A 20,573-nucleotide genomic window follows, 5' to 3' on the forward strand; every position below is an offset into this window, starting at 1 on the left:
AACATACTACAGATTTATTTATACTTTTATTTAAGTGAAAAGTTTGATGGCATGTTTAGCTAACTATCATTGGTAGCATACTTGTAATGTTATTCACATTTAATTTCAAAGTAATTAGTGCCCTAACTAAACTGCAACTAGCTAAATAAATCAAATTAAAGACTGAATGTTATTTTAATTAAACAAAAAAAAAAAAGTTGAAACTCTCTGAGGCCCCTCTCACCCCTTAAAAGCGCAAAATGGTTCAGTCTGACCCTGTGTCTCTAAACACAGCTAGATCCGATAAGTGAATGCTGCTGGAGCACCAATGCACGCTGTCATGTCTTTCCACAAAAAGGTAAATTGGGATTCAAAAAAAAAAGGAAGGAAAGGGAAAGAAGAAAAAAAATAAAAAGTGCGTGATAGAGAAAGGGCAGGGGGCCGCAGAGACTGCTTATGCAAATGGACCAGAATTTAGTGCTATGCTTGTTTACACAAAAACAGGCCAACTTCCTCACTTATTTGTCTCTATTCATCATTGGTCCTGTTTTTGTCTTTGCACTGCTCCATACACATATTGCATGACATCAGACAATGAAAAACACTCAAAATGAACTTTTCTGCCATTTCTGCTGCTACGTTTCTTTCAATCCATACAACAGATGCATTTCCTTGTGTTGAACTCGAGCGGCGTACTCTGTATACTACACTGAAATACAAAACAAAACTGTGTGGAAACGAGGCTTAAGCGCGTATGCGTATGTTCAGGAGACATCAGTCGTCTGCTAAGACCTATCTGACCAGCTATGAACTTTAAAAAAAAATATTCCTACAAAAATAATAATAAAAGGTGTGAGGTAGTATTCAAAGCAAACTGAATCCATTATAAGTGCTTAGTTTGTTCTTGTCCTTTTTGAGATTTTTTCAGTTTTTGCAAAAATTTACTGTAATGACATAAGCACAACCACAGGTTGCTGACTGATTCCTCAGAACAGAACACAACTAACGTCTACAACTGTGGTTATTATTGTTTTATAATTTTGGAAATGTGGCTGAGCAAGGAAGTGAAATACAGGCTAAGGCTTGTTATATTAACTGTTAAAGATTTGATGTAGCTGAAGTTAGCTCCAAATATTAAGTTGTTGAACTGGTAATTGACACCTTTCCCCTACATTTGTAGCTGTACAGAGCTGAGGTGTTACTTGTATGTACGTTGGTAGATCATACTGCCTGTTTGTACATGTGACTCAAGATGCTGTCAGTTTCCAAGTTCATGCATGCAAACTATTTTACACTCACCCCGCTTTCACTGCTCTGCACACTTTGCTATTCCCTTTGTTGTTGTTACAGCTTTAGGCAATGAGCGGCCATTTCACTGTTTCTGTTTCTTTACACATTTACCATTCAAAACTGGTAGCTTCCTTAGTTCTCCATTGACCTCAACATTTTTGTCACATATGACCCCTGTTATGCCTGCCACAGTTTGCCATGCACTGTGAAAGATTTATTTTTAATAAAAGATATTTCTTAAAGAATTACCTGTGTTAATCTTAAACACATACTGTAAGTGCAATCAACAGTCAGTGGAGCATAAACTAGGAGAGAGATCAGATGATCAGGAATCATGACCTTCAGTATGTTTATAGTACATGCACATTTTAAAAGCTGAGTACCCGAACACATAAAACACTGTGAAATTAAAAAAAATGTCCAGAAAACTATGTTTATAATTTGTATATAATGGAAATTATGTTAAAGAAATGTTATTATTGTTATTTTTTTTTAGCACTTAAAGGGTTTTTTCTTCTTTTTTAAATTTTTTATTTATTCAGTGTTGTGCTTATTTACAGATCCTTTTCTTTGAATGTTTTACTTATTTATTGCTAAATTTTTAGTCCATTTCTTGTTAGGTTACTTATTGCCTTCTTCCCATGTTTTGAAAGAAATCAAGCCATTTTGCTCAGGTTTCAAAGGATAAAGTCAGTACTTGAAACATGTTTCAAGGTTTATATTGATGCATGTATGCATCATACCACTTGCAGCATACATACATGATATCCTGAAAAAATTACTCTGGCTGTTGCATATAAATGGTATCTCCTCCTTTTTATAGTGGTGGTTAGGGGTGTTAATCAATCACTTTGTGTGCCTCTACACTGAACAAAATTGAACCTTGTTTTGTTCCTATTTTTTACTTTTTTATGTACTCAATAGATATATTTATCTCAAATTTTGGTCACAAACTTGTTAAAATCTATGTTAGTAGGCACTCCAAAATAATCCCTCCACCTGACAGGTATGGCGCATCAAGATGCTGGTTAAACACCATCATTAGTATGTGGGTGTGCTTTGGGATGATCACTATTAAAAGGTAATCATGCTGTGATACTTTCTCAGAAGCCTAATCTTTAGCATATCATAACCGAGAATTATCATTTGAAATAATAATAATGAAAAAAAACCCAGTACAGAACAAAATGGAAATGGGGAGGAGAGGATAGAGAGGCAGGTCTAAATAATGAAGAGCGACTGCAGTAATCTGACCTGCAGTCTGTGAACTCTGGTGTCAGATATCAGTGATGGGACTGCTGCTGCCTCCTCAGGAAAGCCTACTGATGACACGCTTTTCTCTGGTAAACCTGAGTTTCACACTCAGGACATGAGCTGTTCTTTGATTTTTGCAAACAACATTGGCTTTTACTCGCAGTCACTTAAAAAAACAAAAGATTTGGATATCTTGAAGATTTGCAAAACATTAATAATCAACAATACAGAAAAAAATGTATTCTACTTTAATTTATTTATTGAAATGCTGTTCTGATGTGTTACATCAAAAGTGTTAAAGAGTTTAATCGTGGTGAATGACGTGTTTGTGATGAACACCGTTAACAGTCTGGCTGGTGTTGTATCCTATTATAAACCTTAAAGTAAAATTGCAGCAGAGGAATGTTAAGTCACACACGTCATTACAACATTTACCAGAAATTCACAGGACTAGATACTGCAAAGCATTGTAATTCATTCAATTCATCATCTCAATGATCTGCTGGTCAGTTCATAAATGTATGTTAACCAAATCAAAAAACCTTCCCCTTGGTGTAAAAAAAACTTTTCTTTACAGCCTAGTAGTGGCAGCGACACGACCTTAGGGCAGTTTATTTAAGTTTAGCATTAGCTTTTAACTTCTGGTGATTGCATTTACGCTTCAAAAATCCTGAAAGAGGTTTTCATTTATGAAAATTATCTTGCTGAACAAAGTCTGTGAGTATCCTAAATGTTACTACAGACTTTATTTTCTGCAATAACCCAAAACCAATGAAAAAATCCCACAGGCTTTTTGACAAGGGAACCAGGGCGATGTTAGCTTCTGGGTTAGCCTACAGAGAAATGTCATCCCTGGGGCACTTTATTGGTTTAACAAGAATATTTTGGAGTAATAGGTTTGCATCATACATTTTAATAATACCTAGACACCAGACCAAAGATGATGCCTATTTATTCCTTTAGAGTTGCTCGCCTGTTGCATACAGCAAAACAAGTTCTCTAGATTCCTAATTTATTTCTGCAGTATGCAGCCCACTGAATATGTGCAGCAGTGTTTCTCCAGCTGGCACCACCCAGAATTTTCTCTTCGTCTCATAGACTACTCACTGTGATAACATCAGTTTGTTCCTCATTTTGCTGCTCGTTTTTATCTGCTAGCTTAATTTCTGATATCAACCGACGTCAGTTGTTGCTAAATTTTGTGAGAGTATGCTGCAAAAACAGAACCATGTCTTGAACAAAGTTAGTTTTATCTTGATTTGTCTGTCTGAAATAAAAAAGCCATTTCAGTGTTAGAATGTTTAAGAGGTTTAGGGCTTGCAAAAAATGGGTCAAAAATTAACTTCAGTGACTATGGCACTAAGAGAAAGGTCATAATCTGAACTCTCGTTCACTTTTCCCATTGGAATGAATAGATTTAGGACCGCTGCAAGTGTCCTTAAGGGGCGGGGCAGTGGCGAAACCTATATGACACAGATACAGGAAATTAATCTAAAATGGGCTGTCTCGGTTTATCAAAGGTCTCTGTCTAAATCATCCTTCAAATCACAATGCAGAATCTGAAATGTTTCAGTTTTTGGTGCCCTTAAATCAGATTGTCATGTAAGAAATACATAGGCAAGATTTTCACCAAGATTGTCTTAAAACGTTTTTAAACTAAAAAAGCCCAAAACAAAACTATGCCTTCAGAAGAATTGTAAATATGCTATTATCACATAAAAAGCCTATACATGGTGACTTAAAAACTGGAAGTTCAGGAGGCATCCATCGTATTGAAGTATCTGTACCCTGAGGCTGACTTTTGACCTCCACTGATTGAGGGAAAGCAGAAAGACAGATGTGGACTTCTTTGTGTGTTGATAGCCCAAAGCCTGCAGCAACCCAGAGAAACTGAACTGTGGAGTTGCTCCTCAAAACAAGCCTGTCAAAAACATCTGTCAACAATAAAATTAGTTGGAAATTAATTATTGTTTTAAGTAAAATGCAGAACAACACAGAGCTTCAAATTATAATGCAGTACATATGTGAACGCATCTGTCTTGTAAGAGATGTAAGTCAAATTTCAAACTGTAATGAAATTTAACTACTGAACTAATTCAACAAAGTCTCTCTCCATTTTCACAAACTATCACTTCCACATTGTCACTTTCCTTTAAAACAATACTGAACAGGTCATTCAAGTAAAAACAGACACATACAGAGAAAAATCATTAAATCCATGAAGTCTTTCAATCATTAAAACATCCAGTTTGAGTGATTTTGGGGAATTTTATGTCTAGGGCAGAGGGTTTCTATGAAGTGGTGAGGCAGCGAAGGCATGGAAAGATCACGTGACCCTGAAACCGGGAATCGAGCCCCGTCACAGTGAGAGCAGCTGTTTTTAATATCTGTCGCAGTCCCGCTGACTTGCAAGATGTGCCTGGAACGTCAGCAAAACCCCTGTTACTGGTACATTCATCAAAGCCGTCCAAATAATCCAAAAAGTTGTCGTTCCACAGTCCAGTCAGTGGCCTATATTTTCTAAAAGAGTGGTGTATTTCTTTCAATGCTTGCAGCAGGCCAAGAATTCACTGCATCAAAAAGTTTTCTCTCTTCAGGAGGATGTTGTTCTCCATAACTGGCGGAAGAACTCATCAATCATCCCCGTCTGCAACCCTCTTTAAGGTTCCCTGTTTCCTCAAGGCCTCTGTAGTCCAGCTTCTCTGTTTTCTCCCTCTCTTCCTACTGGTCGTCGTCATATCTCTGCAGAGCGTCCTCCAGCTTGGCGGTGATCTTCTGGAAGAAGCTAATCTGCTGGCGGAGGTGGTGCTGCATCTGCGCACGGAAATCTCTTACACGTGTGCGGTGGAAGTGCTGGATCTCTGCCAGCGTGGCGCAGGAAATGATGTTGCAGCGGTCGTGGAGCTCACCTTCCTGCTTTGGACAGTCTTTCACCTTGGTCAGTGCACCTGGAAAAGGACGGAGAGAAAGAGAAGACTGAGGAAAGTGTGGCAGGTAGATAAAGAGCCAGACTAAAAGTTAAACTTCCAGGATTGGATTTTATCGAACTCTTGACAAATAACCAAAATGTCAAACATGAACTATTTTATCATGACCGCCTACCACAAGCCCAAGACAAGGAAAGGCCAAAGAGACAAGAGAGTAGTCATGTCAGGACAAGCTTCAGCAGTTAGTAAAAGCTACAGTTAAAAAGACTCAAGGGAGAAAAGCAAATTCTCTGACTTGACCATGGCATTTTTTTCATACTACATGAGAAAGCCGGTTATTGCATACTTTTTCCAAGATCGTTGAAGTTACCCAACGCCCAGTCGTGACTCAGAGTGTCGACTCAGTGTGACTAGACTTTCGGGGGAGAAGTAATAGAGTTTTAATCCGTGAAAAAATGGTAGAAGAGGAACTCAGAGTGAGACTGTTACATGGAAGCATGTGGAGGAAATGATGAGCTAGCTAATTGCCTGGCACGGCTCTCCTTCATGACCTCGTTGACCTCTCGCTCTAGATCTCTCTCTTTCACACGACAAAACACATCATACCTGCACAAGTACACTAACGAACTCGGACTTTGCTCTTTGCGCTGCCAAGGCGATTACAGAGCTGTAATCTGAACTCTTGTACTGTTGGCTGGTGGGAAACTTGTTCAGCTCTGTAACTATCTGCACCCCCGCTCACATGAACACACACACACACACACACCCCTCCCCTCCTCTTCTTCCTTCTCTTCAACTCGCTGTATCACCGGGGGTAAGGAGGAAAAGAGGGAGAAGAAAAGAGGAGGAGGGGAAACTAATCCTAAGGCTGCTCCATTTTGCATTCCTGCAGTCCCAGGGCAACACAGGACAAGAGGCCCAGGAATCTCTGCGCTCATTCAAATCAGATGTAGCCTTCAGACTTCACAGACAGAACCGGCAGAGTCGAATGATACTGTACACTGACATTTAGGTCAAGTCCGCCTCAAGAGCCCAGCAGCTGTTTTTCTAGCTCATCTGTGCTGCAATGTTGCCATGTTTTTGTAATTTGGATATTACTGGAGACATGTTGAGCGTTATACGAGATAGAGAGACATTTGTGGAATGTATTCCTGCGGAGAGAGGAATAAAAGTTTATGTGAAATGTGAAACTTGCACTCAGGTTTTCTTTGTGTGCTAAAAATGAAATCCAATGCTTTGTTTGGTTAGAAAAAAAGGAAAAAGCTTTGTCTTTGCACTAAACATTTTTTTTCTCATTGAGTATCTGTCACCAAATTGACTGTTATGGAAACTTTGACTAAACCAGTCATCTTTTGTTAAAGGTAGTTATTTCGCAACTACAACAAAAATACAGACTTTGCATTGTGGAGATGTGTTCATGGTTGTAACTAAGCAGACCAAAAAAGGTTTCCTGTGACAGCAGATTACTCAGAGTCTGTGCTTATATCTCTTGTGAACTCTGAGTCAAAGACCTTCTTCAATTAGTTGCAACTTAACCGTCAGGCGTGCTGCAGTATGTTTTTGATCTTTTGGGTTTGTTTGTTAATGACAGGAAATTTTGACAGAATTCAATGACATGGTGGAAAATTAGACCATATCCAAAAGAAAGAGTGAAATGCCCAAATGATCAGAATTTGATTTTTTATATAAAAATTAGAACAAAAGAAAGAAAGACCCAGCGACTTCTCTTCCTACATGAACGTCATTTGTTTTCTTTGCTAGTTATGGTTTCCAGAAGCAAAAACCATGCTGTTAGCCAATAATGATGATTGTGTGAGATCCTATGAAAGCAGAAATGATGATGTCATACCCTATGACATTACTATGAGTTCCCTTGATACTTGTTTGGTTAAAGGGTGATTCACTATTTTGTTGCCTGGACCCTGTTTTCCCATGTTTTTGTGCCTAAGTGACTAATGGGAACAATAATTCTTGAAATTGGTCCAGTATTGAGCGCTAGTTCTGTCATTGGCAGCAGCAAAACTGGCTGCAATGTAACAACTAGGGGCATTTGGCACCATCAGTTTACATCCACTAAAAGTGCTTGTTTTCGCCATGATCAGATGACCATTTCTAGGGGCTGAAAACTTATGGAAAGGATTCCCTACAAACGTAAACCTTTTGTTAAAGTGTAAGATCCCTTTGGTTAACCAGAAACAGCCCTAAAATTGCCACTGCCCAACTCCCCAGATCCCATTTAAATAAACAGTTGTCAGACACTTAGAATAATAATCAAGCACTATTAGTGGACATAAATTGACAGTGCGAACATGTCTAATATCATTACATTTCAGCTTGTTTTGCCCCTATAGTGGTCTTGCTCAATACATGACCATTTTCAAAAACTGTTTCTTCCATCGGTCACTTAGACACAAAAACATGTGAAAAAAGTGTCCAGGTTTAAAAACACAGAAGTTTTGGATCCATTTTTGAGGGTTTAGATGACGTAAAAATGTTTTACTTAAGTTTGGATGAGTTAGTTTAGTAAAGGTTTGGGTTACGTTTTCATCTTGTTTCATTTAGCACAAGCTTAACCTGCCTAGTTGAGACATTATGATCCATTACTATTTGTGCATTGTCCTTATTCATAGAAATGAGCACAAATTTCTCATGAGCTATTAATTGTACATCTTACTGCCGATAAGATATCAATTTCAAAGTTATTATTCTAAATTCACAATAGGAACTGTATCATCCAGTGCAACAAAGGTGAGGGCAATGTTCGATTTGTTAGAAATTAGAGGCTCTTTGAGGATCATAAAATAATATGTGACTTGTCAATCAGAAAGAAGGTGAAATCCTGTCAGTCAGAGACTATTGGCATTCAGACTGTGTTTCCATAGTTCGGAGCTGTGATTGTGTCTAGAGAACAGAGCTCAGCGGACTATAGAAACAGTGCCTCTAGGTTTGGCAAACGTCAGGACTTTGCGTGCCAGGAGCAACTCCCTCCTCCCAACATGCAGGGAACTAACAAGCTAACTCCTCTGCAAGTCCTTTGTACACGTCTGTGTGAGTGTGTGTGTGTGTTTTTCTGTGTTTTCCTGTGAGCGAGTACAGGCTCTCTCAGTAACCAGAGAGTTACAATGGACTGGCTATGGGTTTCAGTTTTCGACCCGGATTAACAGAAAATAAAAACAGATGTTGAAACAGTCACGATCTAGGTCTGTCTATTTTCTGCCTTTATACTGACAAGATTATGCATAAGGAGGCTGGATGCTTTTCAAAACATCATGAATTATTCTGTACATAAAGTTAATAAATAAATCTGTGATTCTATTGTTTCAGAAGAGATTATACAGCCTGCAGCATGGAAGCTGAGCGCGAGAGGTGTTGTCATGAAATCACCCTGAAATCAAACCCTCCACCCTGCAGAGGCATCCATGAGCATGAGTCCTGACTGCTCAGTCCCTACCAGCTCCATTTGAAGCTAACCCCTGACCTCCAACCTCTCTGTAAAGACAAGTAGGTCTTGCATCTGCTTAATGTCTTGCAAGTTTGAACGTTTAGTGCATTTCTAACAGTAACTCCTTTCACACACTTCCGCACAACTTCCTTCTTTCCCAGACTATGACATATTTGGCATTTACATCTCATATTGAAACACTGAGTGGAAATCATAGATGTGTTAAAATGGGGTGTGCAGTTTTCTTGAGGTCACAAACTAGGTTTTCTAAAGCCTGAAAACAGGGCCAAGAGGAGTTGCAGAAATGTAGATTTCTCTCACTCCACTTTTATTACAATATGCTCGAAAGTTATTATGGATTTTTTCCTCAGTGACATACAAAATACTGCCTACCCCAGCTTTAAAGACTTTCACTAACTTTAAAGACTTTAAAATCTAAAAAAGGAGGGAAGAAAAGGGGAAGGCCTATTTGTGACAACTCCAAAAGAAAGGATGATTGTGTATGCAAATTAGCTCTCTAAATTTACATTTATGCAACCTGACAAACAATACGGATCTGATTTTAGACCACACACACACACACTCACACACACACTGTCCCACCTTTTTGCACATGGATGATGTCAGGAAAATTGGCCAGGTGTCCTCTGTAGAGGTCCAGCAGGTCAGAAATGGGAGCCAGGTCTTGGGCCGGCTGATCAGCAAAATACTCCCCCACTGCCTCGTAAGCTTCGCCAGTGTAGGCGATGGCTTTGTTCAGGCCTGCTGCGTAGACTTGCTGGTCCATCTCAAACGCCTGGCCCAGGAGCGTGAAGGCCTGTCCAACTTTCTGGTACTCCTTCTTAAACCCGGCCATCTGCTTGCGAGCGAATTCGTTGATGGTGGCGTTAACAACAACGATGTTCTCGTCCATCCTCTTGGTGAAGGTCTTGAAGCCTTCAATCTTGCTCTCGACTTCCTGGAGGTCCAGTGGGACATCAGGCGTGCTACAAAATGACAAAAAACAGTCATTTTAGACCTTGTGGCTTTATTCTTAAAGTCCTTTATGCTTTCTTCTAATGCAGCATTACAACAGCTTTATTTATCATTCCTCTGCTCTACTTATCTCACCCTCACTATCAGGCACTCCCTATGATGAAAGCTTCAGCTACAGCAGATTGAACAAGGAAAACTGATAACAGCGTCTCGCTAAAGGACAAATATCCTCCACTGTTACTTTATACTGTTATAAAAGTGGGTGGACAAAATAACAGGAACATAATTTTTACCTGTCAGAAATACCTACACTTCTATCTATACATGTAGTAGTCCATTCTGACAGATATTTTTACCATTTTTTATCAGATATTGTCACCTCAATGATCAACGCCTCTATTTATACTTTTATGTCTTTGGTAAGTGACGTTGGTAAGTAATCGTTTTTTAACGACCTTTGTGAAGGAACCAGAACATTATCCCTTACTTGTTTCAGACTTTTTGAATAAGATACTGTTTAGTCTTGAAAGTTGCAAGCCTTTTTTTTTAAATTTGTTGAGTCAAGTCTAAAGTCATCAGATCTGTGACTCAAGTCTGCACCTCTGCCATTTCTCTTGGACAACAAGCACCTTTTCAGTGCTGCTTTTTAATAAGCTTGTTATCACAAACAAAGAGTCTAATCCTGGAATTAAACCCACAACCTCTGATGTCCATAACACCACCTCCTACCTTATAGTGAGGAAGAAATTGGCCCCGACCAGCTCGTCCCTCTCGGCCTTCCTCTTGCCCTGCTTCCAGGCCTTTTCATCCGCCCCACACGTTAGGAAATGCTGGAAAACGTCGCAGTGAGCCAGCACAGGGTGGCTGGTCATGTGGTTCATCCACCAGATCAGTCCCTTCCTCCGCTTGGAGATGAAGTCCTCCTCAAAGCGGCCGGTGGCCTGCTTCTCTGGCAGGTGAGGCACGGAAATGACGGGGAATCGCTCCACGAGGCGAGCATAGAGCCAGTCAAAGTGCTTATACCTGCAGAGACGATGGAATAAGTGGTAGGCGGTTTGAGTAGATGACAAGGGATGAAGGTTTGGTAAGCTCGAGAAGTGAAGTAAACGACAGGAAAATGCAGTGAGAAGGAGTGCAAAAGAAGTGAGAACAGGTGTTAGGATTATTTTTTTTCCCAACAGGGCCGAGTCTAAAGTGACATGTAAAGGAGTAAGTGTTGGTTTGAAATGACAGAACTACTGACAGGCAAACAGAGCGAAAGGTGCAGAGGGACTCTCAGAGAGGAAAGAGGAGATTCCAGAGGACTCAAGAGCAAAAGGCTACACTGAGTTCTGTTTTTGCAATTTTGTGGAAACAATTGTGGCTGCAGGAGAAGCTGCAGAAACATTAATTTTAGGTAGGGATGTCTCGATCAGATCAGAGGGATTGGTATCAGACCTGATTGGTGCCTTTTTTTATTGATCAGGGCCTATTATTTTGTGCACGCACCCCGCCCTATCCAATGTTCATGTCTGCCATCACACATTTGTCGCAAACATAGAACACGAAACTGATTTTTTTTAATGGTCAACTCAAGCTGCTACATCACTATAATGCAGTAATAAGCAGATTTGTGACTAATTCTTATTTGTTGTGGCTGGGAATGTTAGAGTTAAGCTATAATGCTGCTTTGAAGTGGATTTGTGATTATATTACTCATTTATAGTGTTCTGTACTTTTATTACAATGCTACACTAAGTGGATTTAAGAGTAATTTCTGAAGACACATTTAGTTTGTTTGCTTTGCTATTTTGTCAAAAAACAAATGCATTAAGTGGAATTGTGATAATAGCCATATAAAAATATTTTTTGATTGTTTACTTACTTGCTATTTTTGTAAAAACAAACAAAAAAAAAACATTGAGGAACTGTTTGGGTGCAGACATGTTTTGTTGTATTTCATTACAGAGATATTAAACTGGCAATCATATACATTACATTGATTTTAACAACTTTAAAGTATTTAAAGTGTTCATTGTGCAGCTGTATTATCCAGGTAAATCAAAGTATCGTGTCAGGACTTGGCACAGGGGGATGTCTTGGGAATTGACGATTGGCTATCTACCCTGTTAGTTTGAACTGTTTGACGAGTAAACTGAATTCTCATTTATAGGTGCAATTCAGTCTTAAATCTGAGATGCAGTAATGTGCCAGAGTATTGTCTTACCTGACTAGTTTTAAATACAAATAAACTGATGCAATTGTTTAAAAGATTGTTCACACAGGCTGTTTATATTTTAATTGTTATTGGTACTTGAATTTTGTTGGGACTTTCTACCTACTATTGTACTATTAACTTTTGGAGTATGGAAGCTTTATTTTACATTTGTGTGGTGTCCCTCTGTCTTGTTGTGTCGGTAGGTCTTTAAACTAAACTATAAACTGTAAGACACTGCAATGTTAGTAATCAAAGTAGGTATGGGTAGTGGAGACAAAAATAGTAAATTAAAAAATGACTCAGATCAGGATCAGGGGAAAAAATGGATCAGGACATCCCTAATAAGTGTTTGGGGGGTGGGTTGAAGAAAAAAGGTTGAAACTTTAGGGAAGAAGGGGAGGAGGAGAGGGAGCCTGTACCTGCGGTTGACTTGCACGTTGGTGTGCGTCGGGGTCAGGCCGTAGGACATGTAGCTCTTCATGCCCTTGAACTTGGTCTGCTTGGTTGGGTCGTCAATGGTGCACGTGAACGGGTACGGGTCCTCCTGCCACTCCGGTCCATGCTTCCCCATCACCACGCAGATCCTGTCCCCATCCTTCACAAAAGCAGATGCCTCCCCAAGCAGGAAGGCCTCCCCTCCGGACTTGACAAAGGTGGAGAACCTATTGAGGTTCCTCCCAACCGTGGCCGAGCTCTTGGCCTGATGCTGATGCTGCTGGGTGCTCTCACGCCGCCCGGGCAAGGAGGTGGTCACTGGGTACAATGGAGGTGAGGTACCAAGACCCCGAGGCGCATCTGTTGCAGGAGAGGCGTCATCCCAGTCATCATCCCAGTCGTCATCACTGCCCTGACTGGTGTGGAAGCTGCCTCCTGCACTTCCTCCACTGCCAGCCCCAAGTCCTCTATGAGAGTGGGAGTCTGAGGAGGTGTAGGAGGTGTGGGTGGGAGTCAGGGCTTTGGTTTTGGGCGAGGAGAGGCCGTTGTTGTTGGTGTTGGAAGTGATGTGGTCCCTGATGATCTCTACATAGGAGGCAGGGAAGAGGCCAGCCTCCCCCCTGCTGTTCTCTCCCTCCAGCCAGCCCTCCAGCTCCTCCTCAGTGAACAGGGTCACCAGCTCATTCTCTGTTATGGAGATCTCCCCTGGGTTTTCAGAGTGGAAGTCGTACAACACCCTGGCCTTTAACGCCATAATTTAAAATATTTTTTGTCTTTTTTGTGCTCGGAATCCTTTTTTTGTTGCTGTAAAGACTTTTCTTTTATTCCAGCATTAAAACTTCAAAAATCTCTTAGAACTTGAATAAGATTTAGATCACGCAGCAGCAACAATCGGGACTATTTACTTCCACTTTTGTCAAAATCAAACTTGTATCCGAAATCCATGCATAAAAGGACAAGCAGAGAAACACACAGGCTTGTACCCGACACCCACCTCCTCTCTCCGCTCCTCTCAGATATCATTTGTTTCCATGCACAACTTAATCCAAGTCGGAAAATACACAGAAAACCTGCCTTTACATGGTATATTGACTCCGGAGAAAGATGCCGGTCACACTTTCTATTTAACAAACTTGCTACAGCCGTGGTGCTGTTTTATTCTTGCAGATAAGAGCCAGGGAAAGTCCTTTTTTCCTCCTCTCCCCGAGATGCTTGTAAGTTAAAGGCACCAGTCCGAACACGTAGTAGACTGGCTAACGGAGGGTGGAGCCTCCAGCAAGTTCAGTCAAGTCACTGAATTCATACATGGAGAAAAAAACGCACATAACCTCATTTTTTAAAGCCCAGTCATGTAAATGTGTCGTGCTGTTTTGTAAGCCGCAGACACGTCATCCACCGCCAATATGTCACGAAATCGCTGCTGATCCCAGCCCAGCTCTATTAGTCATTACTAACGTTATTAATCATTTCACATATATTCTGTATCTCCATTAAAAGCCAATAACAGTGAGCTAAAGTCTATTGCAGGCTATACGTTATAAGTGTGATGAATTTTTCAGCAGGGCACATCTTGTTTCCAGCAGTTTAATTTCTGAAATATTTATATATTCATAGGCTACATTTTTTTTCTATGTGGTGAAACGTAAAATATGATCGTTCAAGCGATCTATTTTTGTGTCCTAGTATATCTCGAAGTGATTTTATGAGTATTGATATTATTAGTATTATTATTATTATTATCATTTTATCATTATTATTATTATTATGTTAAGTTTTTATCGTCTGTGTGTTCCTGTGTTGTTATAGTTCTTGCTATTTTTTATTGTAGAGGTAAACTGTTGCTGTTGTGGTTGTTTTCAAATGTGCTTCATGAATAGTAAATTTATTCTTACAGAACTATTCATACAGATGCAATTCTGTGTGCTCTGTATAGATAAAAGCAAAAGAAATTCATAATCCAAAACAAGTGCAAAGTACATAACATAGTAATTAAAGCAATAATGTAGGCCTATCTAGAATCAAAGTTATATATATGTAGTCTTCTGAGGTCTCGCTCCATAATTAAAATGTAGAATGAATAAAGAGCAACTTTAGAGCTAAATCATAAGAACATTAACAGACACATGTTTTTAACCTGGATTGAAAAAAGTAAAATTCAAATTTTCAAAAACTACAAAAAAAAATATAATTCATAATAATTTTAATTTCAGAAATCAGCAGGTATTATTATATCATATAATATAATCAGTATTGCGCGTTGATGCACTCCAGCCACTAGAGATCAGCGTGAGTTCACGCAGTGAAGGAGACAGCAGTTCCTCCTCCGGTCCAGCTGTGGGCAGTAAAGCGACTTTCACGTTGGATTTTGGCGATTTTAAACCTTCCAGACAAAGAAAGTCATGATTTAACAGATGCTGTGTGACATGCATGATATTTTATCAAACATTATTTGCACCTTAACAAGATTAAACGTCAACCAGATTTGAAGTTTGAAGCAGAGTAAACGAGGACGATGTAATGATGTGAAACTGCGTGGATCCGCAGCCGGAGCGTTTTAACCCCGTGACAAGAAAGGTAAATATGAGCCAGGCTGATGAACTGTAGGAGCTTTGTTTTTGTGCCTAATAAATGTATGATTTGCCTGCAGACTGACGTGTTGGACATGTAGGAAATCTGATGGCTGTTGTCGAAAACGGTTTGATTGTAGTTTTAAGCGAAAGCTGCATTAAAAAGTCACTTTATCCAGCTTTGTTATTATTGTGTGTGTGTAGTAAACACAGAGGGAGGGGGTGCCAAATTTGCAAAGAAAAATAATAAAATTACGAAACGATAATATTAATACTACAAAATTCCAGTAAATGTTTTTTTCAGTGTTGCCTTATTTAATCATCTCCAACAGTTATTCTGAATTACATCTAAAAATATTTTGTATTTTTAATACGCGAAGTATCTAATCATGAAAACAGCAGCAGAAGATACATCTTTTTGTCTGATGTGTGGGGAGGTCAAGCTAAAGCTCTGAGGATCCACGTCTTTCTCCCTCTTTCTAACCTTGAGGTCCCTTATGGATATCACTGCAGTTTTATGCAACATGTTGAATCTGTAGACCCAAAAATCCTTCACCTCACCACCACAGATTTTCCCCACTGGCTTCATATATAATTGACAAGACAATTAATCAATTACCCAGAAAATAATCTGTTTGATTTATTTTTAGTAAAAATAATAGTTGGTTGTAACTCTGATTTAATCTAGTCTTAATCTTGAAGAAATTCAATATTTAATTGAGTAAATCTTTCCCTAAAATCTTGGTCCATAAATCTGAGGGAGCTGTTTGGATTTCCCTCAGTGCAGATGTGAGCCATTTTTATTCAGACTCACAAGCACTTTAGCCGAGTTCAAGATAGTCAGATCAGTGATATAGAGAAACTCAAACATCATGATACATTTACTAAATACCATGATATTTGAGATTTGTGATAAATAATCATCAGTAAAGTGGATATAATAAATGATTAGGTAAAGGCAGATAATAAATCTGATAAGTTCTGAGTAAAGAGGAAAAACAACACTAACAATATCTAAGATGACATCTAGTCTTATATCATGATGCTGATATAATATTGATGTATTATAGAGCCCCGGTTTAAGTTAATCTCAGGAACAAACCAAGACAAAGCCCATTACATACAATACGTTTTCATTAATAATTATGGAAAGTTTTTGAAGTATCAGTTGGACTGTTAAAGGCCTCACACTAAACAGATAATCCTTTAAATTTTAATAGTGCTCGAATGAAAATATGGTGGACCAACAGAAGAAAATACATTTTTGAAAGTTGGGTCAGTTGAATTACAAATCTTACAGGTGAACCAGCTGCACAGATAACATCATCTAAAATTATATCAACTGTGCAAACCGATATATATAAAATTTTATTTGCATCAAGACCTTGATAAATTGATTTAACTTGCGTAAGCCTTATCAGCGGCTACACTGTGGCTGCAGGTTGTTGAGACATTCTCCTCTCTCTTGTCTCCAGGTTTCCATCATGTCCAACCTGGTTCAGACCACCTCTGACAGTCTGTGTAAGCTCGTCCGCTGGGCTCACAGCCACGGCACCATCTGTAGTCTCATCCCCAGCTTGCAGCACTTCACCTATGGTTCCCACGCTAATGTGCTGACGCCAGAACCCGGTCCCCATGGTAGCAGCGTCCCTGTCGCCGTGTGGGGTTGTGACGCTGGACACGCCTACCACTGGCCCCTCAATGACCAAAGCAACAGCTGCGGCGGCTCAGCGAATACCAGTCAGGGCCAGGAGAGGTTTGTTGGAGGGCGACGGTCCAATAAGGTAGGGATTTGAAGCATTATGACTGTGTAATCTTGATTTTAATAGTATCTCAGTTTTAGATCTTCTGCACAACCATAAAGTATGATCTCCAAGTGACAGAAAGAATGAGATTAAGGATACAAGCAGCTGAAATTAAAAAGGGTAAAAACACTATAAAATAAGGCACCAACTGAAGGAGCTCCAAGCCGCTGCACTACTGCGTGCCACCATTTTCATCATCTACATTATTAAGACACACTGTAGAAATGGAGATTAAGTCTATAACTTTAATATATTCTCTCTTTCTTACTTTTTAGGTGACAGCGAGGGCATCATGTGACCTCTCCTGCAGCGAAGCAGCATCAGAGGGCGAAGAGTTCAACGGCCGACTGTTTGACATTACTGGTTGCGATTCGTCAGCCACAGACGATGACGACGACTATGAGCCACGCCCATCCAGAAAAAGAGGCAGGACACCAGGAGGAGCAGTTCCCGGGAAGAAGGTCAAACAGGAAGAAACCTCTGCAGAGGATCATGACACTGCTGCTAGCATGGTACTGGACGCGACAGACGCTGTCTGTGCCTCACAAGCCTCTAGGACACCAAAGCCGCATTCTCAAATCACAAACACACTGTCGACAAACAAGCCAGCCTGCCCCTCAACCGGTGAAGTAAAAGTGGATCCAGAGATGGAGCTGCACGGAGGAGGCAGCTGCATGACAGGGACCACGGAGCACACCGAGAGATGCAGCTCCGCCACAGAGACTACAGAAAAACCTGCAGGTGCGGATTTGGGAGGCTTGGTAAGACCAGCCTCCATGTTTTGATTGGATGTTTTTTTATGTGTCAGTGGGAATCAGAGTTCATATTCTAGAATGTTTCCCTCTCAAAAAGAAGTGAATTATTACGGGAATGTTTATGCGTGACAAAAGGATAAGCCAATATTGTAATGCAACATTTGATCATGATCTGGTCACAAACAGAAATTCAAACACATTGTTATTGTTAAAACACTTTTATTTTATGATACAAAACAATGCATTGAAAAGTTTCTTAATCAGTGTATATATGTGTGTTTGTGTCATGTTGTCTGGCTTGCGGTTGCTCACTGTTTGTGTGTTTCTTTGTGTGTGCGTGAATCTGCAGGGGGTCAGGATGAGCTGGAGAAACTGCAGGCGTTACTTTCTGCAGAACGCAGCCGAAACCAGCAGATGACGGAGATCATCTCCAGTCTGAAGCAGGACAAAGAGCTGCTGCAGCAAGAGCTCACCAAGAAAGCCGAACTCATCTGTGACTTCCTGCAGGACAAACTGCGGCCAGGTAGAGAAAGCAAGGCTTATGTTTAAATATTGGAATAGGGACGCATACAAAAATGGTGTCAAAGACTTAATGTTTTTCCTCCATTCTGGTGATATTTTATGCACCAATTTGTGCCTGTGTTTTTTTGCATAATTGACAGTGTAAATGTCTTTAGTTTTGTCAAAAGTAAATGTCTTCTGCAACTTTCATGTTTTTACTGGGGAGGAAAGACGCACATGTTCTAAATATTCAGGAGGACGCTTCCTTCCTTCCTTCCTTCTGCACAGTAATACAGCTGACAAGTGTATTGGTCTGTGGATTATCTGGAGTAACCAGGTCATGATTTCTGGAAAGACACATTGCTGTTGAGTCTTCCCAAAATTTATTTTTTGGCACTTTGAGCACCACAAGCCAAGTGCGATTTAGCTTCATAATGTTGGTGAGAAGGCAGACATCTTTTTGGTGGATATCTCCAATACTCTGCAACTCCCAACAAAACAATCTAGACTGATATACAACACTACAGGTGAGAGGAAAAATATGTATTTTTGATTTTAGGAGGAACTGTCCCTTTAAACAATTTCAGAGTTGTGATTTTTCTGTTTCTGATTGTAGAGAAGAGGTGGCCGTGCTCTAATCAAAAGGAACCAGGAAGTTCACACGTGCCGTCTTCTGACGAAGTGGCAGGGATCGATTCGCCGACAATGTTTGACTCGTTCGAAGAAATGGAGCTTCACCCTCTGGACCAACACCGCACCCTGAAGAGCAAGAGGAGCCGGGACGGAGAAAACACCCGAGTCAGGAGTAAGTGCATTTACTGAAATACTGTACTAAAGTACGAATTTGACGTACTTGTACTTTACTTGAGTCTTTTCTTTTCATGCTGCTTCATACTTTTGCTCTACTACATTTCAGAGGGAAATATTGTACTTTTTACTTCACTACATTTATCTGACAGCTTTAGTTACTTTACAAATTAAGAGATTTGCATAAAAACACAAGAATAGTTTATAAAATATAATGTTTCAATATTAATATTTTATACAATATATATTTTATACATTTTTCTTTATGTGCTGATGTGTCGTTGTCGCTGTTCTTCTCCTCTCCAGTGAAAAATGTTGCAGGTGTGATAGCCCGCTACATGGGAGCCCTCAAGGAGTTTCGCCGCAGTGTTTCCATGAAGGTGGCCTTTGACCGGGTTGGTGTGGACCGCAACACGATCTCCCGTACGGCGGCCATCGCTGAGCTCAGCCTGGCTGCTCCGGAGGTGTTTCATGCACTGGCACCGTGGGATGAGAGGGAGGAGACGCTGGCACATTACGCCCACCGCTGTCGGCAGGCCATGGATGACGGCATTAAGGCCAAGATCAAAATGATGAAGGCGAAAGGTGAACTGCTTCCTATTGTGTCAAAGTGACCAACAGTTACGGACTGACTGAATCAGAGGACTGCAGTGCACGTCTTGTACGTATAAAAAGAAAACCCACCTTTGGATTCTCCTGTCCTGTTAGATAATGCACCATGTGGTCTACAGCTCATTCCAGTTTTATACTTTATACTGCAAGGTTTTTGAAATTTCGTTTTTCACAATCTCTTGTGCTTTTCATCATCATGTGGCTGAACAACATTCTGGCCACATTTCTGCTGCTGTGGGTGCAGACTTTGTCTTCCATCCAATGGATTTCTCCTTGAATGGCTGGAAAACATCCATGCAAAATCTGTACTCTGGAAAGAATAAGCGGACTCTAAATTTAAGTGGTGCATGGAAGAATATAAGAGATGTAAGAATTTGACTTTTACAGCCACTTAACATTTGAATTTTAAATAAGTTATACACAGCATTGAAATGTTTTAACTTAAAAACCATGTGTGTCTAAACTGATTTTGATTCACCTCATTGGAATTAAAATATTAAATGTATTGCTTCTCAGTTTCACAAGCTCAATTTGAATATATGTATATTTTGAAGTTTTACAAATTTAGATCCAAAAATTAAAGTTAGATCTTAAAAACCAAATTATATTCAGGCTGCTCAAATTTGCTTCTATTCAGATCCAAAAATTCAAGTCACAAAATTTCAAAAAGCAACATCCGGGCTACTCAGGACAGGCAAGTCAGTCGAACCTGAATGCAGCTTAACCGACTTCTGGCCTGTCAGAGCGCAGTCTGTCAGTCACGTGATGTGATTTTTCAGTAAATAGTCCTTTATAAAACAGGAAGAGGTCCTGAGATTTTTGTATGCATGGTAATATATGGTATTTTTTGTTGCACGTGTAGTTTTGTGTGCTGCCTACCACTTTTAAAATAAATCACTAAAAATAGTGAGCATTATGAATTAAAGTAAGATTTCTTTCCTTTTAAAAAGGAAAAAATATACCTTTATCTATGGTAACAGTGTGGCATAAACATTCCAATTTCAGGCATCCAAGTGGAGGGTTAAAA

At 39.9% G+C, this 20,573-nt stretch overlaps 2 protein-coding genes across 2 annotated transcripts; one reads left to right on the plus strand and one right to left on the minus strand.

Moving 5' to 3' along the window:
* Window positions 1–2,760: 2,760 nt before the first annotated feature.
* Window positions 2,761–13,732, minus strand: LOC121960100 (sorting nexin-18-like). The gene is made up of 4 exons (XM_042509699.1): window positions 12,484–13,732; window positions 10,597–10,890; window positions 9,496–9,878; window positions 2,761–5,471 (listed from the first exon to the last, which is right to left on the minus strand). Exons 1-4 carry the CDS (start codon window positions 13,251–13,253, stop codon window positions 5,245–5,247), a joined length of 1,674 nt encoding a protein of 557 aa, XP_042365633.1. The 5' UTR covers window positions 13,254–13,732; the 3' UTR covers window positions 2,761–5,244.
* A 1,162-nt stretch (window positions 13,733–14,894) lies between these two features.
* LOC121959416 lies at window positions 14,895–20,496 on the plus strand. The gene is made up of 6 exons (XM_042508688.1): window positions 14,895–15,073; window positions 16,542–16,850; window positions 17,147–17,612; window positions 17,976–18,149; window positions 18,744–18,932; window positions 19,241–20,496. The coding sequence occupies exons 2-6, from the start codon at window positions 16,551–16,553 to the stop codon at window positions 19,546–19,548; spliced, it is 1,437 nt and encodes a 478-aa protein (XP_042364622.1). The 5' UTR covers window positions 14,895–15,073; window positions 16,542–16,550; the 3' UTR covers window positions 19,549–20,496.
* The last annotated feature ends 77 nt before the right edge of the window (window positions 20,497–20,573 follow it).

Source organism: Plectropomus leopardus, chromosome 20 (assembly GCF_008729295.1).
Source record: "Plectropomus leopardus isolate mb chromosome 20, YSFRI_Pleo_2.0, whole genome shotgun sequence".
NCBI lineage: Eukaryota > Metazoa > Chordata > Actinopteri > Perciformes > Serranidae > Plectropomus > Plectropomus leopardus.